At 38.7% G+C, this 25,049-nt stretch overlaps 1 protein-coding gene across 3 annotated transcripts in view; it reads right to left on the reverse strand.

The window, feature by feature from the left end:
• tox2 (TOX high mobility group box family member 2) overlaps positions 1–22,775 on the reverse strand; it is a 110,467-nt gene extending 87,692 nt beyond the window's left edge. Inside the window, exon 1 of one of the 3 annotated variants that reach the window (XM_087179248.1) lies at positions 22,589–22,775. Coding sequence is in view for 2 of the 3 variants with exons in the window: in XM_023426061.2 (XP_023281829.1) it covers positions 4,685–4,777 (93 nt within the window). In the remaining variant the exon portion in view is untranslated. Of the gene's footprint in view, positions 1–4,684; positions 5,288–22,588 lie in introns of those variants that run through there. The other 2 variants (XM_023426061.2, XM_023426062.2) reach the window with 2 other exon arrangements.
• Between the last annotated feature and the right edge of the window lie 2,274 nt (positions 22,776–25,049).

A 25,049-nucleotide genomic window follows, 5' to 3' on the forward strand; every position in this document is an offset into this window, starting at 1 on the left:
GCCAGGAAGTGGTTAGACCTAAAAAAAAAAAAAAGAAAAGAAGAAGAAGATATATAACTTCATAAAGTACACTGTTTTAATAATTCCTTTTTTAAATACAGAAAATAATGTTCATTCCATGACTGACCATGTTATCTATTATTTGCTCTATGTTAACCGACCGGAACGGCCTTAGAACAATAAACTCGCCACTTTTGAGTATTCCCAGTTCCACCAGCTTTACACTGTGTTTTTCCCCCTCTGGTGTGTGCATTTGAGTCATGCATGGGTTAACATTTTCCCAGTGAGAACGGTTGGGATATTGCAACTCGGACTGGCCAGTCAGCAGAATGTTATGAATGGGCACAATGAAAAACCCCAAGTCCACGCTGTCGACCCAAGAATGCTTGCCTCCATGTAATTAACTTCTCTGTGTGTACAGAATGAGGTACTGCTGGAATAACTCGTCTTTTTCTGTTTCTATTACCGTCATGTTTTGAAGAGAGAGGGAGAGAGAGAGAGAGAGAGAGAAAAAAAACATTCTGAGAATTCAACATGGAAAATATTTTCGCCTGTCCATACTTTGAAGTATCCCATGACTAATACAGTGATTTGGATAGTGGTGGAAATGGAATGGACCACTTGGGGAGGGGGTGCTCTTCAAAAAAAACTGGCCTCATTGCTCATTACATGTACTCATATAGTAAACGCACAATAAGTCAAAGTGTAACACATGTGGGAAAGCCTGAATCAATGTATAAATGAGGGTTATCCTGTGAACACATGTTTCATACATCTTGCCTCAAGGTATATTAGAAATTAGGTATGCGCTGCACACACATACACGCACATACACGCATACAATCCTCAAACACAGTAATGCTTTGATTGAGATATCACTTCTGTAAGTACTTGCACTGCATAAACTCTGTATCAGTAAAATGTTTGCTGCGCACTGCGGTGAAAACAGCTTCAGCATATATAAATAACGTACAGTAAGTTGGAACAGACGGCAACTATGTAAAGAATAACATCTGCAAACCATTGGATTATAAACCTACAGTATAACTACAGTATAATTACACGAGAGCCTCTCTCTTGGGCACTGTGCTGTTAGAGGGAAGAGGGATGAGGAGAAAGTGGAACAGCTACAGTAATCTATCCAACTTCATTTCACCGGAGTGATTCTGCCTGGGGGTATGCACAAGTCATAATGCATTTGACAAATAGTCTCCCGCTAAAACAGGCATTTGCGAAGAAGTGGCCTTCAGCGCTGGTATACACAGCTGAGTGTACGCTGAACAAACAAGCCTCCCACTCAGCCAGGAAAGATACAGAGAGGCTTCAAAAAGATTAGGAGAAATCTTGGGCGAAAAGTAAAGATGACTCACGGTGATTGTGCAAGTGCAGGACAATGCAAGTTGGCTGGAGTTGAGAAGAGCAACAGAGCCGTGGGGTTCATACCAAAATACAAATCAATGCTTTTCTCATGTGTTGTTCTTTGCATTGTTCTGAGATGTGGATGCCCAGGTTGTTTTATCAAGGAATTTACAATGAAATGTAGAAAAGCACAATGGCATTATTTTTTTGTCTTCCATTATCGTCGTATCATTTTTGTTTTGAACATGAATCAGACGTCGGTTTGAAAAAGGAAATCAAAGCATAAAGTCATTAGATTAGATTAAAACATTTAATGATTGTTTGGTATTATGTTGATGTTTCATGTCTAATTGCAGGGAAGCCAGTGCCTAAACTCAAAGGTCAAGTGCATTCATAGATCTGTGCCATTGACTTATTCTGTCAGTGGGATCCATATTCCTGGCATGCATCAATCAATCATCAGTCTCAATGTGGCCGATCAGCTCCAACCAACTTCCGCTTACACATTCTTTATGTTCCTCAATTATTAACCCATTCAGGTAGAGAACAGAATGAATACAGATCTGCGTGTATGCACACACATACACACACACACACACACACACACACACACACACACACACATACATATGCAGTCATTCTCGCAAACCCAACAGTCACTCTCAGAAATAGATGTGTTTTGAGTTTACACCACTAGAACAGGAAGTGTTGGGCTTTTATATATGGACTGTCCCACTTAGAATTATGCTCACTTCCTGGTTGGTGTGTTTAGTAATGTACAGTAATGCATAATCACACGAGTGAGTTTCACACAAGCCCTATACATAGATATACTGTGTATGGAAGGGTTCAACTGTGGAGTCTCTTTATGTGCACAGTGCACTTATATTAGAGAAATATCTAATACTGTAATTTGTGCTTGTGAAAATATGCTTCTTAATGCAAAATCCAGCTTTAACTAACCACTTACCGAGTGTGAAATAAAAAATAAAAAAAACTTGTTCTGTATCATCTTTACAAGCCTCCCAGTTAACATCTGCAGGTGAAGTAGCATCAGACCACTGCAGCGCCGTTAGCACAGTGCTATTCCAAGGGGTCAACTCCATCCTGCTCTTGAAATGCGCCTGCCATAAAGATGAACTATTGCCAAAATGTCATATATAGCCCCTGTATCACTATTCAACAGTTATGTGTAGCAGCAGCAGCACAGTACAGATAATGTGTCACTTTACGTCTTAGTCACAGCTGTTACTTTAGTAAGGACAATGTTATACGATTCTGTCCTTGAAACCTAAACCAGCTTCTTACCAGGCCAACAACCTCTACGCTCGCTGAATCATGATAACTAGTACAGTTCATTGTGCTAACACTGCAAAGACCTGGGACGTGGTCTCACTCAGAGAGACCCAGGTCCCATTGTGATCTTAAATATACATCTGCAGCTGCTATGTGTGTGTTTGTGTGTGTGTGTGCGTGTTTGTGTGTGTGTGTGTGTGTATGTGTGTGTGTTACACTTACCCAGACACACACTGAAAAAAACAAGTGTATGTGTGATTATGAGTGTGGGAGAGTTTGTGCATGTGCAGTTGACTGTGTGTGTGTGTGTGTGTGTGTGTGTGTGTGTGTGTGTGTGTGTGTGTGTTTGTGTGCGTGTATATACATACAGGTGACTGTGTGTATGAACAGGGGCGATTAACAATTCAAATATTGTACTGCGTTATAATGTTTCACTTTGTCATCAGCAAATGGTAACTGCCTGCTGGCCTCCCTCCAGGTGCTAAGGCAAGCAAACCTATTTGAATGGCTGTGGGTATAATGCCTCCTTCTCGCTCTGCCCAGTAGTTACTGACAAATGTTTACACAATGTTTTACTTTGACCACAGAGAAAGAAACTGTAGCTCCTGACTTGGAACTATTGGCACTATTTAGCACGTTTTCTACATGTATCATTTGTCTCAAACCTTTTATCAGTGAAGCAAAGAGACGGCGTGAAAAGTGTGTAACAGTGGGGAGTTTACAGTTGGCCCCATAAAATTCGACAGAAATATCAATAAGCGAGTAGGTCAGGAAACTTGACATTTTTTAAACTGCTCCTTAAAACAGAAGCTTGTCTATTACAATCAAGTCACCTATTCCCACTTCAGTTTACCAATCAAAGTGTCTGAGGTTACTTTAATATTTCGTGCATAAAACGTGTTGATATGAACACAAAAGATGAATAAACTTCAATATTTCATTCTTTCTCATTTTAAGCCATGGCGGATGGTTTCTTTTTTTTTTGGTTGCTAATGAATAATTGATTTATTCTTATATATATACACACACACACCCACACATATATATATATATATATATATATATATGTATGTATGTATGTATGTATGTATATATGTATATATAAAGTTATTATTATGAGTTTACTGATGAGATTGGATGTGTGCGCAAAAAGGTGTTGATAACCAAGCCTTTAAGAATATGCCTCTGTACGGTCTTCATGGAAAGACTTTTGTCGAGCAATGAGACAAGATAAGACAAATGAAAATGCAGACTGGTCAGTCTCAGGATGCACTTAATGTACCAACTTAAAGCATCACAAATAGCCCCGACACATAACGTCACATTTAGACGTAATCTTGATAATTGTTTATTCGACAAATTGTGCATTTACCCATGTGGGAACCTGTGTGAGGCAGATAAGAGCCATGTGTTTCCGCAGTTTGGTCAGAAAGATTTAAACTACCATAGAACAATCTGCTGGTCCACATATTATCATAAAAAAAAAGAAAGAAAAGAAAATAGACACATTCAACGTGAATCCAGTTTGTTGAAAGCCGGGAGCTTTCGCCAGTGCTGCCAGTGTACGCTGGAGGGAATGGTGCGCTCCAACTCTGAGTACAGGACAGCCACAGCACAACGTAACTAGAATTTATCCAGGTGAACGCACTAATTAACACAAAACAAAAAAAACAAAAAAACGCGTGCACGAGCTCAGAGCAGGTGTCTCGTGTGCTTTTCTGCAGAGTTTGTGACCATCAGCGCATCAGAAAAGCAACAAAGTTGAGCGATAAATCAGCCTGTCCACTCCTGTCACACTCCTCTATCCCCGAGGGAGCGGGAAAAAAGTGCAGGACATCGCCGCTAATGGTCTTAACACACTAACACGTTGGGTATAGGGGGCACCATGTGTAACCAATGTACTTGTGCGCGCGTGCATCATCATCATCATCATCATCATCATCATCATCATCATCACCATCATCATCATCACACTGAGGGCTGCACATCTGACCGACCGTAAGCTCGTGAAGTAGAGATAATTGTTTACCTTGTTGGAGTGGTAATAGTCCAAACCGGAGTCAGTCGGTAACGTACATGAACCCACGCTTGAAGGGGGAGCTGGATAAAATCTGACGTCCATCTCAGAGTCCGCAAGACTGACGGCATGAAAGCGTAGCTCCAAAAAACCTGTGCGACTTTCTCTCTCTCTCTCTCTCTCTCTCTCTCTCTTTCTCTCTCTCTCGCTCGCTCGCTCGCTCCTGCACACACACTCTGTCTATCCGTATCTTTTTTTCTTGTGTATCAACCCGAACAAAAAAAAGTAGAAGTAGAAGAGGAGCAAGTCTCTCCAGTCGTTCACTCTTCACGTCCGTTTACTTTAACAGTGTCTGGACGTTCAGCACGGGGATGCTCTGATATAACATCCCTATAAAGTTCACTTGGAGAAAGAGAGGAAGGGAAAGGGGGGGAGCTGGCCGCCTCAGACAATAAAAGGCAAACCAAAAAAATGGTCGCTGAAGTTCTTTGTCAGTCAGTGGTGCGGGTAAAAGACGCACAGTTGATCTTGTCGACGGTTTCTCCACCAAAACGCCCCGTGCTCCGTTCCTGGTTTCCAGACGCGCTGTAGCTTTGTCAAGTGGGAGCGCTCAGATCCATCCATGTGTTCCCGTCCACACGGTGACTGTTGGGCTGCGACCTCTACTGGCCAGAGGAGGAACAGGCGGAGAGGGTCAGTGGGGTTGGGGGTGGATTGACAGGGAGTGTGTAGTGGAGAATGAATCCTCGCAAACCGAGTTCAAGTTACCTCTTCACTGGCGGGAATAGGGGCAGTCTCTGCGTGGACGTGACAACATTACACACCTAATTCTACCTCGAGCTAATTTAGCTCCGGGTCTAATCAGTCTGAGTTAAACTCCTGTAAACAAATAGTTTGTGTCAAACAACTCTTAACTTACTATTGGCTCTAGTCCTCCATTGACACTAAGCTAGTATAAAAACAAAGGGGATGAATAAAATTACCTAGTCCCTGTAGAAGAGTGCATCTACCACAGCCATGGAGGAAGTATTCAGCTTCTTTACTTCCCTGTAAAAACACTTCATTACAAATAAAATGCCTGAATTTATTTGTTACGCAAGTAACAATTTTCCTTAATTGTCACTTCAGTAAAAGTTTATAAGTATTCACAAAATGCATGAAAGTGAAACATGGCCGCTGTGTGTGTCTGGATATAATATGATGATCCAGTTTACAGTTGTAATTGGTTCAGGCGGAGCTAAATTTGACTATTTAATATGTTGAGTAGTGTAATCTATAACATTGCATTACAGTTTATGAGCTGATATGTTTTGTATGTCAAATCTTCATTTGCAAAAACACTACAAAATAAAGCTGTCAGATTTCCTTTAGAAATAGCGGAGTAAAGTGGCCTAAAATGAAAATACTCCAGACTGTACTACAGTATTCGAGTAAAAGTACTCAATTACATACCACCACATGGTGTTTTATGTCAAATAGCCTGAAATAAATCTTGCTAGTCGAGATTTGAATGTTTCCAAATATAACCACTGCTGTGTGTCAGGATGAGTCTCATGGAAATGTGAATAAATGCAAAAAACATTTCCATTTGATGCAATGCAGGGTTTGAATATTCGGTTTGAATGTTCAACTCAATGTAAGTATCATATATCTTCAGCTCAGGAAAAACCTGATAAATAATATATTTAGTTGTGTTGTTATATAATGTGGGGAAAATATTTTTGTAACTCTACAGCTGCAAAATGAAAACATACGAGGGTGAAAATCTGATCCTGAAAACCTCCGAGCTTCATGAGGTTCTCATTGTCATATTTTTTCCTTTTGTTTCTTTATGCGGTCACTGACTGGACTGTCATGGATGTCCCTTGAAACAGTGTCTTTTTTTTCATACAGTAACAGGAAAGCCAGTAAAACATGAACCCTTGTTGGTGAGCATCATAAAGCAGCACAATTGGGTTTAATAGCAAAAGAAGAAATTTAAATTATATTTTCATGAATGCACAAATTTGTGTTTTGCTATCTCTTTTAACATCCTATATGTTATGACTTATAATACTTCATGCTAAGCTCCTGTGTTTCACCTATTCCACTACATTAGTTTCCTCAGCTATATTTCAGACATTTTCTTTATCTACTTTATTTTATTTTGATGCCTGTCTGCAAAGCCAGTACCAAACCAATATCACATTGCTACCGTGCTCCAGTTTTGACCCTTGCACACAGACATACACACACACACACACACACACACACACACACACACACACACACAATCACGTCCACACATACCTGGACAAACGCAAAACATACTCACACAGCGGTGGACACAACAGGATGTAAACACAGAACAATGTCCAACCCAGAGCTTCAAATAAGTTCAGAGAGGAAAAATAACCTCGCTCCCAGCCAAATGTGTATCACACTGTTTTTAAGAATGAGGTCTAGTGGTGTTATGTTTCCACTCATAAGTGTCAGAAAGTGTCATTAATGTGATTTTGCAAGGCAGAGCAGCATGTAGCCTGAGTTATACATTCCTAATGTGTGTATTTATATTTCTTTCTTTTGTTGTATGTGTGGGAGTTTTATTTTTTTATTTTTTCCCGTACAAGTGTAAGTGTGTGTTTGTGTTAACCAAGCTGCCATTGTCATCCCAGTGGGTGACTTGTTGGCCCCCTCAGGACTGTGCCTATGTCTGTGTAGCTATTGCGCAGCATGGTGGCTTTGGCCCTGGGGTGTGAGCCTGCTTTAATACCAGGCACAGATGGGTCGCACTGTGGGCTTGCTGTGGCGGTCTGCCATCAGCTGCCAGCTCAGGCTGTCCTGACTCCAAGCTCATAAGGTTAACTGTCACAAGGATACGGATTTCTTCTCATTCTGTACCTCTGCGTCGCTGTCTGTCTGATTCCTCTCTGCCCGTCTCTCACTGTCTCTCTCACTGTCACTTGCTCACTCAGTCTCTGTTACAGCAGAGGATACAGTGCACAGGGGTATCTGGCATGAGTCGACCCATGGCTTCATGGGAAAGGAATGTGTGTAGTTTTTGTGTTGCAGCCGTGCGTTAACACCAAGTATCAGCCAGACAGAGAGGGAATTATGCCATGGAGAAGGAAAAATGGGTGATTTAAAAGAAGAAAAAAAAGATGAGGTGGAAGAAATTGGGTAAATGGAAAAAAAAAGAAAGAAAGAAGGGTGTTGGTAAAGACTGAGACAGAGGGTGGAATTAGTTGTGGGGTGGAGGGGTGAACAAAGCAGGGACACAGACTAGGTGTAACATGTAAATAAAGGGGGAGATGACACACAGGACAGAAGTTGAGGTAAAGTCATACAAACTTTAATGCTCAAGAACAACTTCTTTCCGCCGTAGGATGCAAATCACATCGAGCATCTTGAAAAACATTCATCCACTCAGAGCAATTAGCGGAACAAACAGGTTTTATTGCCTTGGTAAGAGCTCCGGCTCAAACCAGGAAATGAAAGGAAAATATAAAACAATATTTTCCATTAAGGGTTACAACCCAGCCAGTACTTAGAAGATGTCAGCAGTGCTGGTCTCATAACTATGGCTGATCTTAAGTGATCTCACTGTTTCGAAAACCCATAGCTAGTTTATCATGTGTAGGAAGATAACTTCAAGACGTAAACAACTCTCAGCCCTTAACAATGTTAGTTTTTGTTTAAATAAAGGAACTCAGTGATGTTCAGTAACGCTTTGGGCAATCAGCTTTGGAGAGAAAATGTCAGTTTTTTTTTAACTGATGCACAATTTCACTTGAAAACAAAACATTTACTGATAAATGGTACAAGACAAAGACAAAAACGTTTTCTTGCCTTTCTACTCCGCCCCTTAGATCTCGCCTCTTTCATTTAGTGATTTTTTTTTTTTTTTTTTACTTCTCTTCCACATGGAAATGTGCACTGATTTTCACCAGTGAACAATAAACAACACCAAAGAAATAATTCTTCCTTTTATCTCAAGACACAGTGTGACTGAGGTTTTTGCTCATTCTCTGCCTTTACATCACCGTATATCATTAACTTGTTCTCTTGATTTAAAAAAAAAAAAAAAAAGAGGGAAACATTTTTATGCTGTAATTGTCATGTTGGCTGAAAATTGGTTGTGACTGTTATAGTTATTTCCACAGAAAATATTGGATAAACCTTTTATTTACGTTTAGTAAAATTATATTTTATTATTATATTTATTATCATTTATTTTTTTTTATTTTTTTTTATATAACATTTAATGGTTAACAATTGGATTTTTAATGACACTTTACTTGGTAATGGGGTTGTTAGTCCAACTATTTTAAGCTTCCTCTCTCAACACTAGTTTTCATACTGAGGTGTTGTTTTGGGTCATTGGTCGAAATAGTCGCTCTGATGTTTTCTAGAACAGATGAATTGCAGATGAATAGTCTATTCAGAATTATGAGGTTCGATCTCCATGACAGAAAACAAAGATTTGCTTGTGGACAGTTGAGTCTTACTGACTGCATAACTTGACTTGTCCTCCTTTTTCGAACTTAAAGAACTAAGTTCGAAAATCACTTATGAGATTTTATGAGAATTATATTTAGCCACACCAGTGGCTCGGCTCTAGGGATGGCAGTGATGATCAGCCAACCACTTTGGTCCAGACTGAAATAACCACGGAACAGACTTAGATAACATTTTGTGCAAACAGTCATGGTCCCCAGAGGAAGAACTCTGGTGATGTTGATGATCCCCTGACCTTTCCCCTGACTTAAAGCGCAACAGAAATAGAGTCCATACAAAATCTTAAGAGCTTGTCAGATAGTTGCATCATATAAATAACACATTTCTAACAAAAAGAACCATTTTAATGAGACAAATTAAATGTCTCTGATGAAGTGAACGGGAGGATAGGAGCTTGATGAGTGTGTTCCTTTCATGTAAAAAATACTAAAAATTATTATTAAAAGAATAAGATGCCTAGGATGACCTTAGATGCTGTTTATCGTAGCAGCACAATACACCAATTTCTTAAGTCACTTTTTGTGTTATCACTACGCATCTTTTGATTTTCACAGGCCATGTCATTTCTCTACTGACTAACCCCTACCCCTAACCCCAACCTTAACCCTAACTAAAACAGTATTAACTCAAAAAGCTTGAAATGCATAGACATGAAATGCAAAATGTCCTTAAAAGTGACGTTACCTTCCTCCTCCTCCTCCACATGAGAGAACACACATTAGCCTATTCTCTCATCTGTGACAAATAAGCAGAGTTATGCAAGTGTTATTTAATGTCACTATAATAAGACCTTCAGTTCCCCACTAGTTATGGGAAGTGAAGCTGTCAAGGTGCAGTTTCATCAACACCACAGGACTTTCATTGTTGGTCATTTTGTGTAAAATATTAATGCTTATTCTTCTGTAAAACAGGTCAAAGCTTTCAGGTTTAGAAATTACTGCCAGAAGTTTTCTAGGTGAAGTACTTTCTTTTCTGACATCTGAGAAGCACAAGGTTATTTTTCACAGGATGTTTTTTTCCTGTTTAACCCAAATTTGAAGTCCTAGATGTTGCTACCTTTCTCTCTGATTGAATTTAACACTAATGTAAATGTTGTAAAAACATTGCCTTGGTCCACAGCTAACGATTCCATATAAGGTTGTCCTGAGAAAAGCAAACAGAAAAGCAATGGTAAACAGGAAATAGTTCAATAGGTCCATTAAGCGGAGGGATGACTCATTAATGACCACAAAGCACTCTTTTCACAGTCTTACACAGAAGCAGCAAATTTGTGGAAAAAAATCAAACCCATGGAAACTGATTACGCTGAAAAGACTCACCGCTGCTTTGATTTGGGTCATTTGTGTTCTGTGAATCATTTTTGATGGAGCACCTCATAAAAATGCTTTGTAAATACCTTTATGAATGACTTTGACTTCGGTTCTCACACAATGAACTTCACTTTATGCCAATTTGAGCTAAATCAGAGTGCTACTCAGGTGCTTAACTTTTCACTTTCACAATTATTACCTTCTACATCTCTGCCCATCTCCAGCTATTAGAATATGTGAAATAAAAAAGCATTCAGCTCAGTAAGTTTGGTTGTTTCTCCTCAACCACGCACGTCAGCTGTTTTCTATTATTCTGCTCAGAACTACTGTGATCACAAAGGGAAGACAAGAAAATGAATTTACATGGGACTCCGGGAAAGTCAAAAACAGTGTAAATGATGATATGACAGGGTTTGGTGGGACACAGTTCTGTGTTGGCAAGGCTTATAATGGGTCCAGATGCAACCTCCAGACTTTCTAGACACAGTAACTAACTTCATATCGCTTAAATCTGACACACTGACCACAGCCTTACAAGGGACACCATTGTTGTCTATGGATATTTTAGTGCAGAGTGCTTCTGACCCCTAGTAAATTTTATTCGCTCCCCTATGAGATCATGTATCTGTATGTTCTGTCAGAGAGAGGGGCTTGTCTATGTCAAGTAAAGATGTACTATATGGAAACCTGCAACTAACTTCAGAGAACTGAAGACAAGACATTTCAAAAGACAAAATTCAAGACTAAGAAACATTCCCCTGGCATAGCATCAACTAAATTAAAATCTGCAAATAAACTGAAATGTACAACAGTTCCAGAATAACAACAATTACGCGCCAAAGAGCGCTTTGCAGAATTTGCACTTCTCTTTACCAAAGCACAGTTGAGTTTTGTATCAAAGCTTATGTGAATCAATTCTGTGTGAGGCCGTGGCAGGCGGACCACAAAGGGCTGTTCAATGGTGAACCTTTGCTAACCTTTTCTAGCCACTGACCTTCAATAATGAGACTATGTTGTCTCTTGTTCCTTTGGACAATCGGCCATTGAAACAACTGCCATTCATAGAGTACGCTCCACCCTCTGTGTGACCCTCTTCCATACTAGTAATTAGCTGCTGTTGCATTTCCCCCCAGATGCAAACCAACGACATACAATATTTACCATTCATATACAGATGTATGATATTTTATTAGATCACATGTTATTTGTTGCACCATTCCCATGTCATGTATAATTGACAACTGTGTGTTCTGACTTGCCTGAGCATCAGAAATGAAACGAATCCAAATAAATCTAATTATCTTATATCTAATAATCTTTTTTTTTTTCAATTTTTGACCTGCACATGAAATTAGATGGGAGGTAACAATGTAAATCTACTGCTTTCCGTCTGATGCAAAACAAAGACAAAATTAGTAGTTTTAACCCCTTAGATTTGCTCTCTGAAAATATTATTTCAACTCATGTTTTCACAGCCTCATCCTCCCATTCCACTCCAGAATAAACCCTCCTCTTCACCATCCTCTCATTCCCCCCGACTTTCTACTTGTGTTGCACATGAGAAATGAGGGGGGGATGGGAGGGAAGATGAATGAAACAGGGAGTGGGGAATGAAAGGGAGGGGTGGGGGTGGGGGTGGGGGGGGTAAAAAAAAAAGAGAGCAAGATTGGGAAAAATGCCCTTTGACTGGATTTAAAAGTCTGTGGCATTTCATTTTCAGAGAGAGGGGAGCTTCATCTCCTTCAGATCCTTTAAGGGCCAACCTAATTGATTAATGTTTCCATCTCATTGGGAAGAGGAGGAGGGCCATTTGAAGCTTAACTGGAGCCTTTCACATTCCCAAGTCTTAAGACAGAACCACCACAGAGAGAGATGATGACAGAATGAAAGACAGAGTGATGAAACAAAAGTCTGAAATTCCAGTTGATGAGTAAAATTTGTTGAAGGTCGAAACTGTTTCAACAGTATACTGAACATAGAGGAGTGGAGGCATGTCTTACCCGCCACCATAAGAGCCCCCTGTAATGAAATAATGTGCATGGTTTTAGCAATGAGGTATTCAGTTTTCAAAGAGGCTGTTTAAGTTTCTGCACCTGTCACAGGGAGCCGGCAGCAGGCACTTTATATGATTAGGAAATCTAATGTAAGAAAATCCATTGCAATTGCATTGAAAGTAAACGTCTGAGAAAAAAAAAGACATGCCAGTGACATTAAATCTGAAAAGAGAAAAATATATATTCATATCTGGGTAATTTAGTGCTTTGAACAGGTGATGCTTTCCCTGATAACAAAGTATCTTATTTTTCAATTCATGACATATGATACATAAGGTCTTACACTGATTTCAAGCTTTTTCCTGCATAAGACTTCAGGTCTTGAGAACACAAAGCTGATCATGGCTGAAAAGAAGTAATGGAAATTAATGAGAGGAGAGACTCATAACATTATAGCTCTGCATGCTCCGGCGTAAGCTAATCAGCCTGACGTGATTAGAAATCTCAAAAATCACTACAGAAAATGTACCATGGTTACTTGCCCTTTGCATGTTTTTGACAGCAACACGGAAATATTTATATATCGGAGACTCTGTGGGCATTTCCAATCACACAACAAAACCAGTGGAGAGAAGCCAAAACAGTAGTGACCTTTAGCCAACATGGTATATTAAATATGAAAGGTCATCTTGCATGGTGGGGGAGGGTTGCCACTGAAGTCATGCACATAGCAGGCACAGACAAAATACTGTAATATCTATCAGACAGGTCCCTGTGCTGCCTTCAGAGGTCATTTGAATGTGAAGGGTGTTGAGGCAAGAGGGAAGAAAAGATACATGGTTCAATCTCTCACTGATATCCTTCTGCTGCTCTTGAATTTGAGACGCACTGCTCTGCAGCATATTGGCCATTTTTATAAACCGTATTAATCTTGCACTATTTAAAGCTGGCGTTACCATCTGTTCTCCTTCCTGACTCAAAAAATACTGTAATTTAATGTAATGTTTGGTTATTTGTTAACTAAATAAAGGGAAGTCTTGAATAGCAGCCATGCAAATGATGTCTATTCACTGTAATTAAAGCTCTGTTTTATCATTCAAATGTCTTTTGAAAGTGGAGAAAACTATTTAGCCGCCAATCACTCTGCCCATTGCTGAAAGCATTCAGCAACAAAACAAAATTATTGCCTTATATACATTTAGCTGTTTTGCAGTTTTCTTAATATTTGACATTAATGTTAATACATTCTAATGTACTATCTTCTAAGTGAAAATCATCACATATTCAGAATTTCTTTTTTTTATACCACGTACAAAGGACAGAAAACTGTGTGCATTTCTGTCAGTGGGGAAAAAAGATGACCTACCAGCTTAGATTGAGTTAAACATTGGTAGTTTTTGATTAGATTGCTTTCAAATTAGGTTTGATCTTAAAAATGGCATGGTCTTTAATTTTATTTGGGCTTGGTATTATCTGTAAAAAACATTTGCTTTCAAACCCATATCCCGGAGCACGAATCTATTCCAAATCCATTAAGTTTATTAAAACATTTACATGTTTGAAAAGAGAGAAATGGTTTTGAAAAATGGCTTGTTTGTACCAATACTGACACACTGCATCACAGTCCTGCTATTTGAATTACAAAGTCATATTTTGTACACATCTGCCTGCACCACGCTCTGAAGTATAATGGCTTTCTTCAGTCATTTCATATTAGTATTCTGTTGACAAACCTATGTTCTTACCAATTAATGTCAATCGTATAACTGTAAAAATACCCAGTGGTGTTCATCATTCACATAACATTAATATCCTATTAACAATCCGTTAAATATACTAATGAAATTGGAAAGAAACATCCTCAGTGTGACTGATATCCAAGTATGTGTTTCCAATCTGTGGTGTTTTTACTTCAATTATATGTGCACAGGGAAGCCTAACCATGTGCACTGATCACAAAGTACCACCACATGGCACTAAACATCTATAGCCATTCCTGAGCTGTGTCCCATTTCAGGGTCTGGATCCACCTCAGAACACCTGAAGGTCAGGTTAAACCTGCCGCTCCTCCCCCAAATAAGATGGTTAACATCCCATTTGACCAAAAACGAATGATGTGTTTCTTGTCATATTGTAAAGTCCAATATTTCTATGTTTATGGCGGGGAAGTTACCTTCAAAAAAGTTGTAAATGTAACATGTAAGATATAGATAAATGTACTGTATGTATATAATGGCCTGCTATAATGTGGTCATGCGATGTGCAGGCTTCCTTTAAGAACAATGGTGTTTATGCTCAGTTGCCTTTACTTCCATCCTGCAGGGGTGTTTTTCCTGGTTCAGTTCATGTGATGTATGATAGCCATCTGAACCAAATACCTCGTAAATGCAACATAGTCACATGGCAAGGATCATCTGAACAAGCCATCAAATAACTAACTGGTCCACGATGGATTATATGGGATAATGCGGGCAGCAAATCTTATACCAGTTGTTGGTCCAAATTTGAGCAAAAGAAAGTTGCATATCTTTTTAGTTCATGTGTGGAGACAGACTTGGAAACAGGGCAGGCCTTATTGCCTGTTATGACATATTCGGCCTAGAAATGCTGACAGTAGAGGATCCAACTCCTGCATTGGTACTTAGATAGTACTTTGATGATTGTTTCATAGTTCCTACCACTACAGGAAGCAAAGAACTCATAACTTCCTGCCTTACGGTATCTCTTGCCCATATTTATGATGATATGCAGGACTTTGCTAAATGTGGGATTTTACAGTGATTTGGAAATGATTATTAATAGACAACTGTAGAAGGAGTTGTGCATTTGTGGCCAACTAATCTTAAATTAAACACTCTAAAACTCACTTCTCACTGCATTGTGCAACATAGATTTGATTTACCAATAATACTGAATGCCAAACAACTGAGATATCATTTGAAATTTAGCCTGCGCTGATGTTCAAAAGGGCTCGGTAACGTGCTTTCAGAAGCGGACTGGCCATCTGGAGAGCCTGGAGTTCTCCCGGTGGCTAGTCGACCTGCGGGGCAAGCAGAGAACCAAACAAGGCTGATACAAAAAGATTTTGAAAACATCCCCGACTGCAGCCTGTCTGACAGTTAGAGGGGCAGGCTGGGAGGCTGAAATATGAGGAGGAAAAACATGAGACATACAGTGTGAAGAAAGAGCTAATTAAATGCCACAAAATGATTTATTTATAGGTTACCCCAGCACAAGAACTACCATTAGTGCAACAAGTGTTGGTTGTGCCAAAATCAACTTCCTGTATATCACATTCATGTTCACAGTTACAGCTATATATTGCAGAGTTCACCACACATGACCCACCCTGCAAACCAGTAACTCTGACCAGAATACTGGAAACTATTTGAATTGTAGAAATAAATTCATGACAATACTAAATATATCCTACACTCTAAATATACAGTGTATTTATTGTAAATTTGAGTTAATAGTCTATATGGAAATTCTAAGTGGCACTATCACTGATACGGTTTCGTGTTTGAACATACTGTGAGGGTGTGGTGGAGTGTTTGTATGTATAGCTGCTTGTGGTTGTGAAAATAACAAGTATTACCAACACTGTGTGTTTTAATTTTATATTTCAAGAACTGGGTTGATTCAATGTCAGTATAAAAATATTGATTGATGGAGCTTTAAAGTTGCATGAATTGCTTTTTTGTGGCAACTTCAAGCTATGACATATTATTGCTTGATAAAGTTGTTATCGGTAATGCACTGACAAACTGTTGCTTTAACTTAGATTCATTTTCATTCAGTTCTTCTCAAAGTGGATTTTGGCATTTTGGCTCCAAAACAAACTGACGGCAACAATTTTCCTGACACTAACTTTTTCCTATTTTACCAATGACCTGAGTGAGTTTTGGCCTTCTATGTTATTTAGGCAGAATGGGAAGAACAGGAAAACCTCCCCTTATTCTGACGACTCACAGTCATGTTTACTGCTAGCCTTGTAGTCACAGCATTTCATTAACCTAGATAAGCTACTTTTGCATTATTATGTATTTGAAAGGGCTTGTTTCATGTGAAACCACGTACAAATAAACAGCGTATAGCTCCTTTTGAATAAGCTGAATTGACTGTATTAGGGTTAATATTGAATTTTATTTAGGTGTAACTGCCTGTGATAGCTTTACAGCCACATTGACTCAGGTTGGTTGATATTTCTGTAGGTCCTTTTAACCAATTAGAAGATATCCTCACTGTAAGAATATCACAACAACTCAGCATTAGGACGTTGATGCAAGAAATTTTTCCAGTGCGGTTGCTAACTGTTGGTGGTGTGACGTCAGTGTTATGTTCTCTTTATCACACCTCGTAGTTCTTCCCCTTTCACATATGTCTCCTTTCTCTATTACCCGATGGCATTAACCTCTAAACAGAAGAATCAAACCTACCACTAATCTCAAGTACCCACATGGCATTTATTAATTACCATCTTCTTTACAAGTTCAATATTCCTGAATATCAACACCAAACTCTGTCTAGAACCAGTTTTGTTTCTGGGTCACGGGCTCATGTTCATATCCGACCACTGGACAAAACAAAAATTGAATCTTAAGTTTAAAATCTAAATTTAATAATCACTGCTTTATATCTGTAAACTAGTCCCACCCTGAGAAATGATTTTAGTCCATAAATCACAATGGAGAGGTAAACAATCATCTGAGTGAATTCCTCTGGGTTATGTAACACCGGAGCAACATTCCAACCACTCATCCAGAAGCACTCACAACGACAGGTTTATCTTGACTGTATCATAGTTTACTCCTTGGGAACATTTTCACAAATTATTAGGCCAAATTCTACAGACACTTAATCTCTCCCTGTAGTTCTGTGAATGACAAATGAACAAGCAGCCATCAAGCTCGACTTTCATCAAAGGACTTTTCATTCCTTTTGTGGCGACTTGGAAAACATTAATTATGAATATCTGAAATATCTTCATGTCTTTTCTCCATGAATCGCGCTTGTGACAGGCAACATTTACAGCTACATACTGCAGTGGATCACATTAATTGTGGTTAAAAAGAACTAGCCACTTTAGAGAAACTAATCCCAAGCATGATAATCAAGGATACTTTCTCCCGGATTCTCCGTGAGCAATTTCCATCAGCACAAAAAGATGTATCTTGGATTTTAGATAAGTGAAAAGAGGAGAGGATCTACAGATTTATACCATCTTGTAAAGTTACATAAGCCACTCTAAGCTCATGACATACTTAAATAAGCAAAGGTTATGCAACAGCTCTATAACTGCACTTTACCATTGAGTAGCAAAGCAAATTAAGTAGGTGCGCAGGAATTTACAAGTGAAGCAAAACATTGTACCAGATTCCTGCTTTTGTTCTCTGTGTGCATTAAGCCATGTTTTCACATAAAAATAAAGGTACAGCTGTAAAGTATTTCCTCCACTGCTGGTGACTCACAGGAAGTTGAAGGGAAAAGTGAAAAATAAGTCAGAGCTGCACAAACACTGAGCACGCACATGCACAGTCGCACGCACACACCGTTGTTCTGTTCAGTGTGTGTGTGTGTGTGTGTGTGTGTCTGTGAGAGAGAGAGAGAGATAGAGAGAGAGAGAGACATAGACGGATGCGACTGCCTGTGTTGTGCACCCATCTATTAAAAGAGAGAGGGGTGTGGCTGTGAGAGTTATTTATCAGTATTCTGTGTAACTGTGCCCCCTTATAAATTCAGAATAGCTGCTGTTATAAGTAAAGCCTTTCATGGTGTCATTAATATTTGATAGAAAACATGGCTTTTTTATCAGATGAACATTTTTACCATTTCTTTTCTCTGCTCCTGATGTGAGCCCCGTGTCACAGTGCATTACAGGGTTTTGCTTTTATCTTGCTTGGTTCTGTTACTGCATCAGCCACACACCTCCATGTATCCCATTGTCCCCCCTCTGAGATCATGAATTAAAATTTCCGCTTGTGTTAAAAGACAAAGCATTTAGTCCTCCTCTTTGATCTTATATTCCATCTGCCTCGGCCACCCTCCTCCTTCTCACTCATAAATGTTTCCTTTTCCTCTATTATCACATTTACCAGCACACCTCAGCAGTACATCTGCATCATATTATTGATCAGTCGATCGAGAAAATCCTAATGGTAAATGACAACTAATTTGATGACTGATTAATCTGTCTTCAAATTAGATTCATTGCTTGGTGTTAGCTTCTCATATGTGAGGATTTACTGCTTTTTGTCATGTATGATTATAGACATAACATCTTTTGGGTCTGGACTGATGGTCAGATAAAACAAGAAATATGAAGATGCCATCTTGGCCTCTGGAAATTACAATAGGCAATGATTGTGAAAATAATTGCAAGGTGCAGCCCTACTATATGTATGGTAAATTTCATATATAAAGGAAGTCCCCTGTCCTGCTGCTTTCCACTTAACCGGCAACAGACACAGCATGGGACATTTGCAACAGGTTCATGGTAACATTTTGGACATAGTCTGCTTAAGATTCCCTCTGAATCATATGAATATATTCTTGTTATTTTTGCTACAGTACAGCCTGTATTATGATGAATAAATAGGCCTTAACATATGATGGCTATGTCTTCATCACTACCTTAATTTCACATCTGGTGTTATGGTTTAGTCCACATTAACAGTAGTGTATATGTCTTTTATGTTTTCAATTTTGAAATAATGTTTGTATGTTCATTCAAAAGTGCACAAGGCACTGGTTTGGAATGCACATTGATGTAAGATTATATCTATGTGTACAGTACATACATACATGAGTCTGTGTAAGTATTATATAAAATTCTTGAACTTGGATTGTAAGAGACCTCTGACACCAAAATCTGTGTCGGAAATGATCATAACTGCAGTGAGTAATGAATTCATAAAGCTGTGATATTTTAATCATAGTTAGGATTTTCAATTAAGCAGTCACAGATGCAAGTACAGGAACAGTAAACATGTTTTTTGACTTTACAAGAAGAAATTTCTATGTAGTACAGAAACAAGTGTTATGAGAAACCTAATTATATTAATGCCAGAGAATGTCCTCCCATAAAAAACAACCCCATAGGTTGTGTTAGTGCAAGCAGCTCATTATTTTTTATTGTTACATGACATCTAGCAGTCGTCTTTTCAGCAAATACTCCAAAACAGCAAGTTTACGTTCAAGTGAGAAAGCCCTCTAGTGGCCGTAGTAATTATGGGTCAAGTGACGGAGCGACCTATGTTGCGTCATAGGGGGTAGATGGATACGTTGACAAAACACTGGATTTAAATATTGTCTATTTCCTGTTTCAAACTGAAAGTCAACATTGATTTTTTTTTTTAATCATTGCCACAATCATTCTATAACCTAATCACATGTTTATCATCATACCATGACAGCTAAGAACTTATTTTAATCCAAACCATGATCTTTCCCTAAAATTAAGCAAGTTGTTTTTGTGCCTAACCCTAACCAAAACCTTTACCAAAGCATTGTCACATCATTAAAGGGTTAGTTAAGTGATTTTTAATAGTTTTTGTCACAGAGACACTAACTTCCATCAGCTGCTGGTTTCACTTTTGCTGAGCAACCACACTATTGGCACAGTAACAGTTCAACTTTGTAACATCCACCAATTTTGTCAGAACGGCGTCCTGGCAAATATTGATGAACATCTTGTTGGAGCATAAAATTTAAACTTTCTTTTTGTAATTGAATTTGTTTTGTAATTGAATTTGTGATTTGTTCATTTAGTTTTCCTGCAATCAGTTAACTGCTAATTAAGCTAGCAACTATACCAGCTGTCAGAGGCTAATGTGTAGCTAATACAACTTTCTAACAGCTGAATTACAGTTGGGCTAACTGTTTTGCATTTTCCTATTTCGACTTTCGTGTGTTTGTGTGTGTGTGTGTGTGTGTGTGTTTAATAGATTATTTACTGTGTTGTACTACCTTCATGAGCTTAATGTTAATCTTTCACTGGTGCAGCTCTTTCTCCTAGAAATTCTCGGGGTGGTTCCAAACTCGTATCGGTCAGCTGAATCTCTTTCTGACTTCAAAAATCACTTCAGAACGTAACGCTTCTGAGAGTACTTACTCACCTTCTATGCCCTTTCTCTATCTCCTCATCCTACTCTTGCTCTTTTTTCATCAAGTACGTTCCTTCATGCATCTGCACATGTAGCATAGGGCCTTTGTGTTGAGGCACTTTTTCTTAATGACTTTTTTGTCATCTACTGAAGCTTGATTGTGCATCATTTGTACATCATCTGCATCTGCCAAATGATTGAATGCAAATGTAATGTTATGTTTATATAATTCAAAACTTGAATTGTTTCAATTCTTCAGCTATTACAGCAAAACTTCAGCTGCAAATAAACCTGCATTACTTCTGAAAAAAATAGAAAAATGTATTTTATAATTTTTACAATGCTGGAAAATTTTTATACTAACCTTTTAATGTTATTTCATCTTTTTCAGATTTGCAACCTGCTTCATTAAATTTGTTATCAAACAATGTTTTCGCAGTTTCACATTTGCTTCTACTTAAAATCAGAATGACTAACTCCTGTCTGTCTTTCACTTTTATTCAAGAGCAGTTGGTGGCACTCAGTCATGAACAGCAAATATCCTAACCCTAAAACACCCAGTTTTTGACTATCATGACTCACTACAGGACACTTTGATTATACCTGTGTTACAGCCCTATATGTGACACATGATACAATAAATGTTTAAATGAATGCCTAAAATTGTTACTTGGACTTGATGCATTACTAAATGAACAAATTTAAGTTCTGTAAAAAATCAGACTGCCGATTCTCTTTTGAACTCATATTTCTATATCACCAACTTGGTGAATGAAGTAACATCAAATATTTATTACAAATAGCTGTATTAATCATAAATATTCATTGGCACAGGACTTTATATCCCCGGAGAAAATGTATTGACAGAGCTGGCATAACATTCTCCAATTATTCCACAGAGCAGCCAGTGCACCAGAAAGAAGCCTGTCCTTACCACATCTTTAGTGTTACCAGCGGTTCTGATCTAATATTCTCTGTATCCATCTCAGCTCCGGTGCCCTTTCCACAACTCCGGTGTTTAGTTTATATCCCAGTGGTAAACAAAATGGGAAAAAAGCTCACAATAGGGCTGTTTATTTGAATGTCTGCTTTTTCCATTTGCATCATATATCCAGCTGAGTTCCTGTTATTGCTGTTTCTCGTACAGGTTTAAGAGTGTCTTTTTTTATTTCTTTTTTTTTTTCATGTCCGTAATGGTGCATCAGGAAAAAAAAACAAGCTGAAGCTTTTACTGTCATCAACATGACAAATGGATTGTACAAGATAACTAATTGAAGGTCGGGGCTTTATTGTAAATGTAAAAACATGGTACTACAAGAGATGTAGCAGTTGTTATCTGGCCATCACTTCTGTTTATCAGCTAATTAATCATGCACTGATATAATGAATCACTTCAGACATCTGTGAGAAGAAATGTGCACTCGGTGCTGTGAAAACAACACAAAAATCAAACAATCTCATGCTCATATCGGGTGAGCAACAGGATCACTGTAACAGTTGCTTTCGCTCCATTATTTCCATCCATAATGTGCACAGGTGCAGCTTAATTCGATTGGAAGACGTTGCTGTGGTTATACACAAATACGTCTCCATGTTACCAGTAGAGCCGTTGTCATGGAGATGATAAGGCTTATATAAGCTCGGATGTATTTTTGTTTCTAAATGAGTGCATTGTCTTCACTGTGCTCATTTAATTATGATTTGTTTATACCCACACGTATAAACACAATTGATTAAACTGTCTTTCTCTGCCTGTCTGAAAAAGACAGGCAGAGAATAAGGACTTTTTGTTTTTTGGATGGCTAGTAAGGCATGAAGGATCTGCTCTCAAGCACAGACACTTTATACCATCTGCAAAAGTTGATAACGGGCATTTTGCATTTCCTCAGTATCACTTTCATCAGTATGTGACTGTCACAAGCAGAGCTACAGCTTTGATATTAAAAACTCAGATGTCTGGTTTCACAAAAAAAAAGCAAAAAAAAACAATGAGATGATTACAATCCTTACCTTTCAGCCAACCATACACCGTCAGTGGAAAATGGTCTTGGTGTTGAGAGGGGGGGAGTTGTCATTCATATAACCTTTAACCTCCTGTCTGGGTGTGGATCCAGCACCTACCAGCTTTCAGCAGAGGATTAAACAGCTATTGACAGAGGAGTGACGTGATTGACAGGTTAAGATTTCCTTCCTTGTCAGAAGAGCCTCTGTGTCTGTCTAGCCCATGTCTTCCCAGAACTCACATTTCACATTCCAGCGTGACTTGTACAACTTTTGAATTTCTCTGCTGTGAAATACGAAGAAAATTTCTGCAGCCCTGCCTTTCACACCGTATGTCTAAAATGACTCCTGTGCACCAACAGGGGGATAAAGTTCTTGAATAAACTAGCGTTTGAGTGTTATGTAAAGTTCCTACTTTGCTGTTTGTGTGCCTTAAACAGGGTTCTCTCACGGTGCATTTGTCCAGTGTTCATCATTGCAGCAACACCTACGGTCTGCAGCAGATGAGGGAATTTTCAGCCTCAGTGGAACATGTGGGAGTAGGTAGTTACTGTATATTCATTTTAAGCCTTTGACTGTATCTCAACTGAAAGAAGGGCAGTTGGCGGTGGGTACCACAGCTTGTGCTAAAAACTACTTCAAACAAAAAGTTCTGAATAACCCGTGTTTGGTTATGATTTCGTTTGGAGAGCCCCTACATTCACAGGTACAGCACTCATACTTCATGGTTGTACTTACACAGCAACTCTTACAAGATGATAAGCTTTGTGTTTCTCAACACTTTGACAGCTAAGTAGAAAGAAAACAGAATGCTGCTAGTGGTAGGTCAAAGATGAAGTGACGTTCCTCCTAATGCTCCTGTCAGATGATACAATATGTATGGCAGGTAAGTTAGCTCTATATCAATAGGAAAGGACAGAGAATAATAGCATAAGGCATAAAGCTGGAAGGACTTGTCTCTCAGTCATCTGGACCCACCTGTCCACAGTCAGAGCCTCTCCGAAGATTTGCTGCTGGTTGGGGAATTTGAAGCTGAGCGATGCATCAGGGGTTGTCATATAAAATGTGAGTGCTTTCCCCTGAGTAATTTAATCACAGACTTTTATGGAGGCATCAGCCGGCACATTGAGAGACAGAGTAAAAGGATTGTAATTGGCATTCTTTCAGTCAAAGTAATATATGGAATATGTGGTATAATTACAGTGCTGGGTAATGGTCTGTGGACGAGTGAAATGCTAACGCACAGTGATTGGTTAATGCATGTTCATCAGGGGAAATTTGCACCATATTGACTTGAGACTTTTTCTTTGGCGGTATTCCGTTTGGGCTAGTGAGACATTAGTGTGTGGCTTTCACAACCTCCCAACTACTCATTACAACCGTCCAGAATGATCGCTAACTTTGTCTTCTCAATAAATGAAACTTAGCAGAAATGGTCTATTATGTGCCAAATGAGTAATTTGTGTGGGCGATGTCTAAGGTCAACCCTACCATCATTAAAAAACTCTTGAATAGTCTGGAAATCTTCTTATGGAACTGAATAGAAATTGCTGTCTACTTCATAAGCTGTTAGCTACTTTCATTTCACCATCTGCTTGACATGAAATTTCGGTGACAGCAAATTGTTTTTGCACCTCATATTGTGCTTCCGCTAGGAACGAGGATTTAATAATTCAATTTAAAGAGGTGTAATTAAAGTCATTAATGTGCAGTTCATTTTATTATGAGAGTTGATAATTATTTTTATTATTTCATAAGGTAATTTGTAGAAATCTCACAAATAATTAAACAGGTTGTTTTCCTCCCACAACATAAGTAAAATACAAGTGTATAAAAAAACAGATCTCTCTATTCTCTCTGATATTTTATGTATTCTTCAATTTACAAATATAAAATAATTTAATAATAATATTATATATGTATCTGTCTTGTTTGTGATTATGAGTCGACTTTATCATCATGTGTACTGAGAAGACAGGATGCAACCCATAAACAATCAATACTTTACTGAACTTTATCTGTGGTTACTTTAACCCAAGACACTGTGGTAACTCCCGACACATCAAATGCTAACTGCATTTGCGGCGACACAGAAATACTTCGTTACTGGAAACCAGGCAGTTCCTGGATGGCTTGGGAGTTGTCACGCTGCGTTGCAACATGTTTACGGTACCTTGGGCTTTTCCATTCACATCAGCCAACTCATTTTTCTGTTTCTCAGCTAAACCGATCAGGTGAATCGCCCGTTCCACCCAGCCTCTGTGCAGCGTGTGTGTTTAGGTGTGTGTGTGTGTGTGTGTGTGTGTGTGTGTGTGTGCGTGCCAGTGCCTGTGCCAGCATATTCTTAAGTATGTAGTATATTCTATCAAAATGTCAGGTATTGTCCTCCACATGAACTTATGTAAGAGATTTTTATTTGTGTCATGTGACCTCATCCAGCTGAGCTCCAGACCTCTGCTCCGTACATACA

The sequence above is a fragment of the Seriola lalandi genome, unplaced genomic scaffold, assembly GCF_002814215.2.
Source record: "Seriola lalandi dorsalis isolate HSWRI2012SDOR001 ecotype SW California unplaced genomic scaffold, Sedor1 jcf7180002054805, whole genome shotgun sequence".
Lineage (NCBI taxonomy): Eukaryota > Metazoa > Chordata > Actinopteri > Carangiformes > Carangidae > Seriola > Seriola lalandi.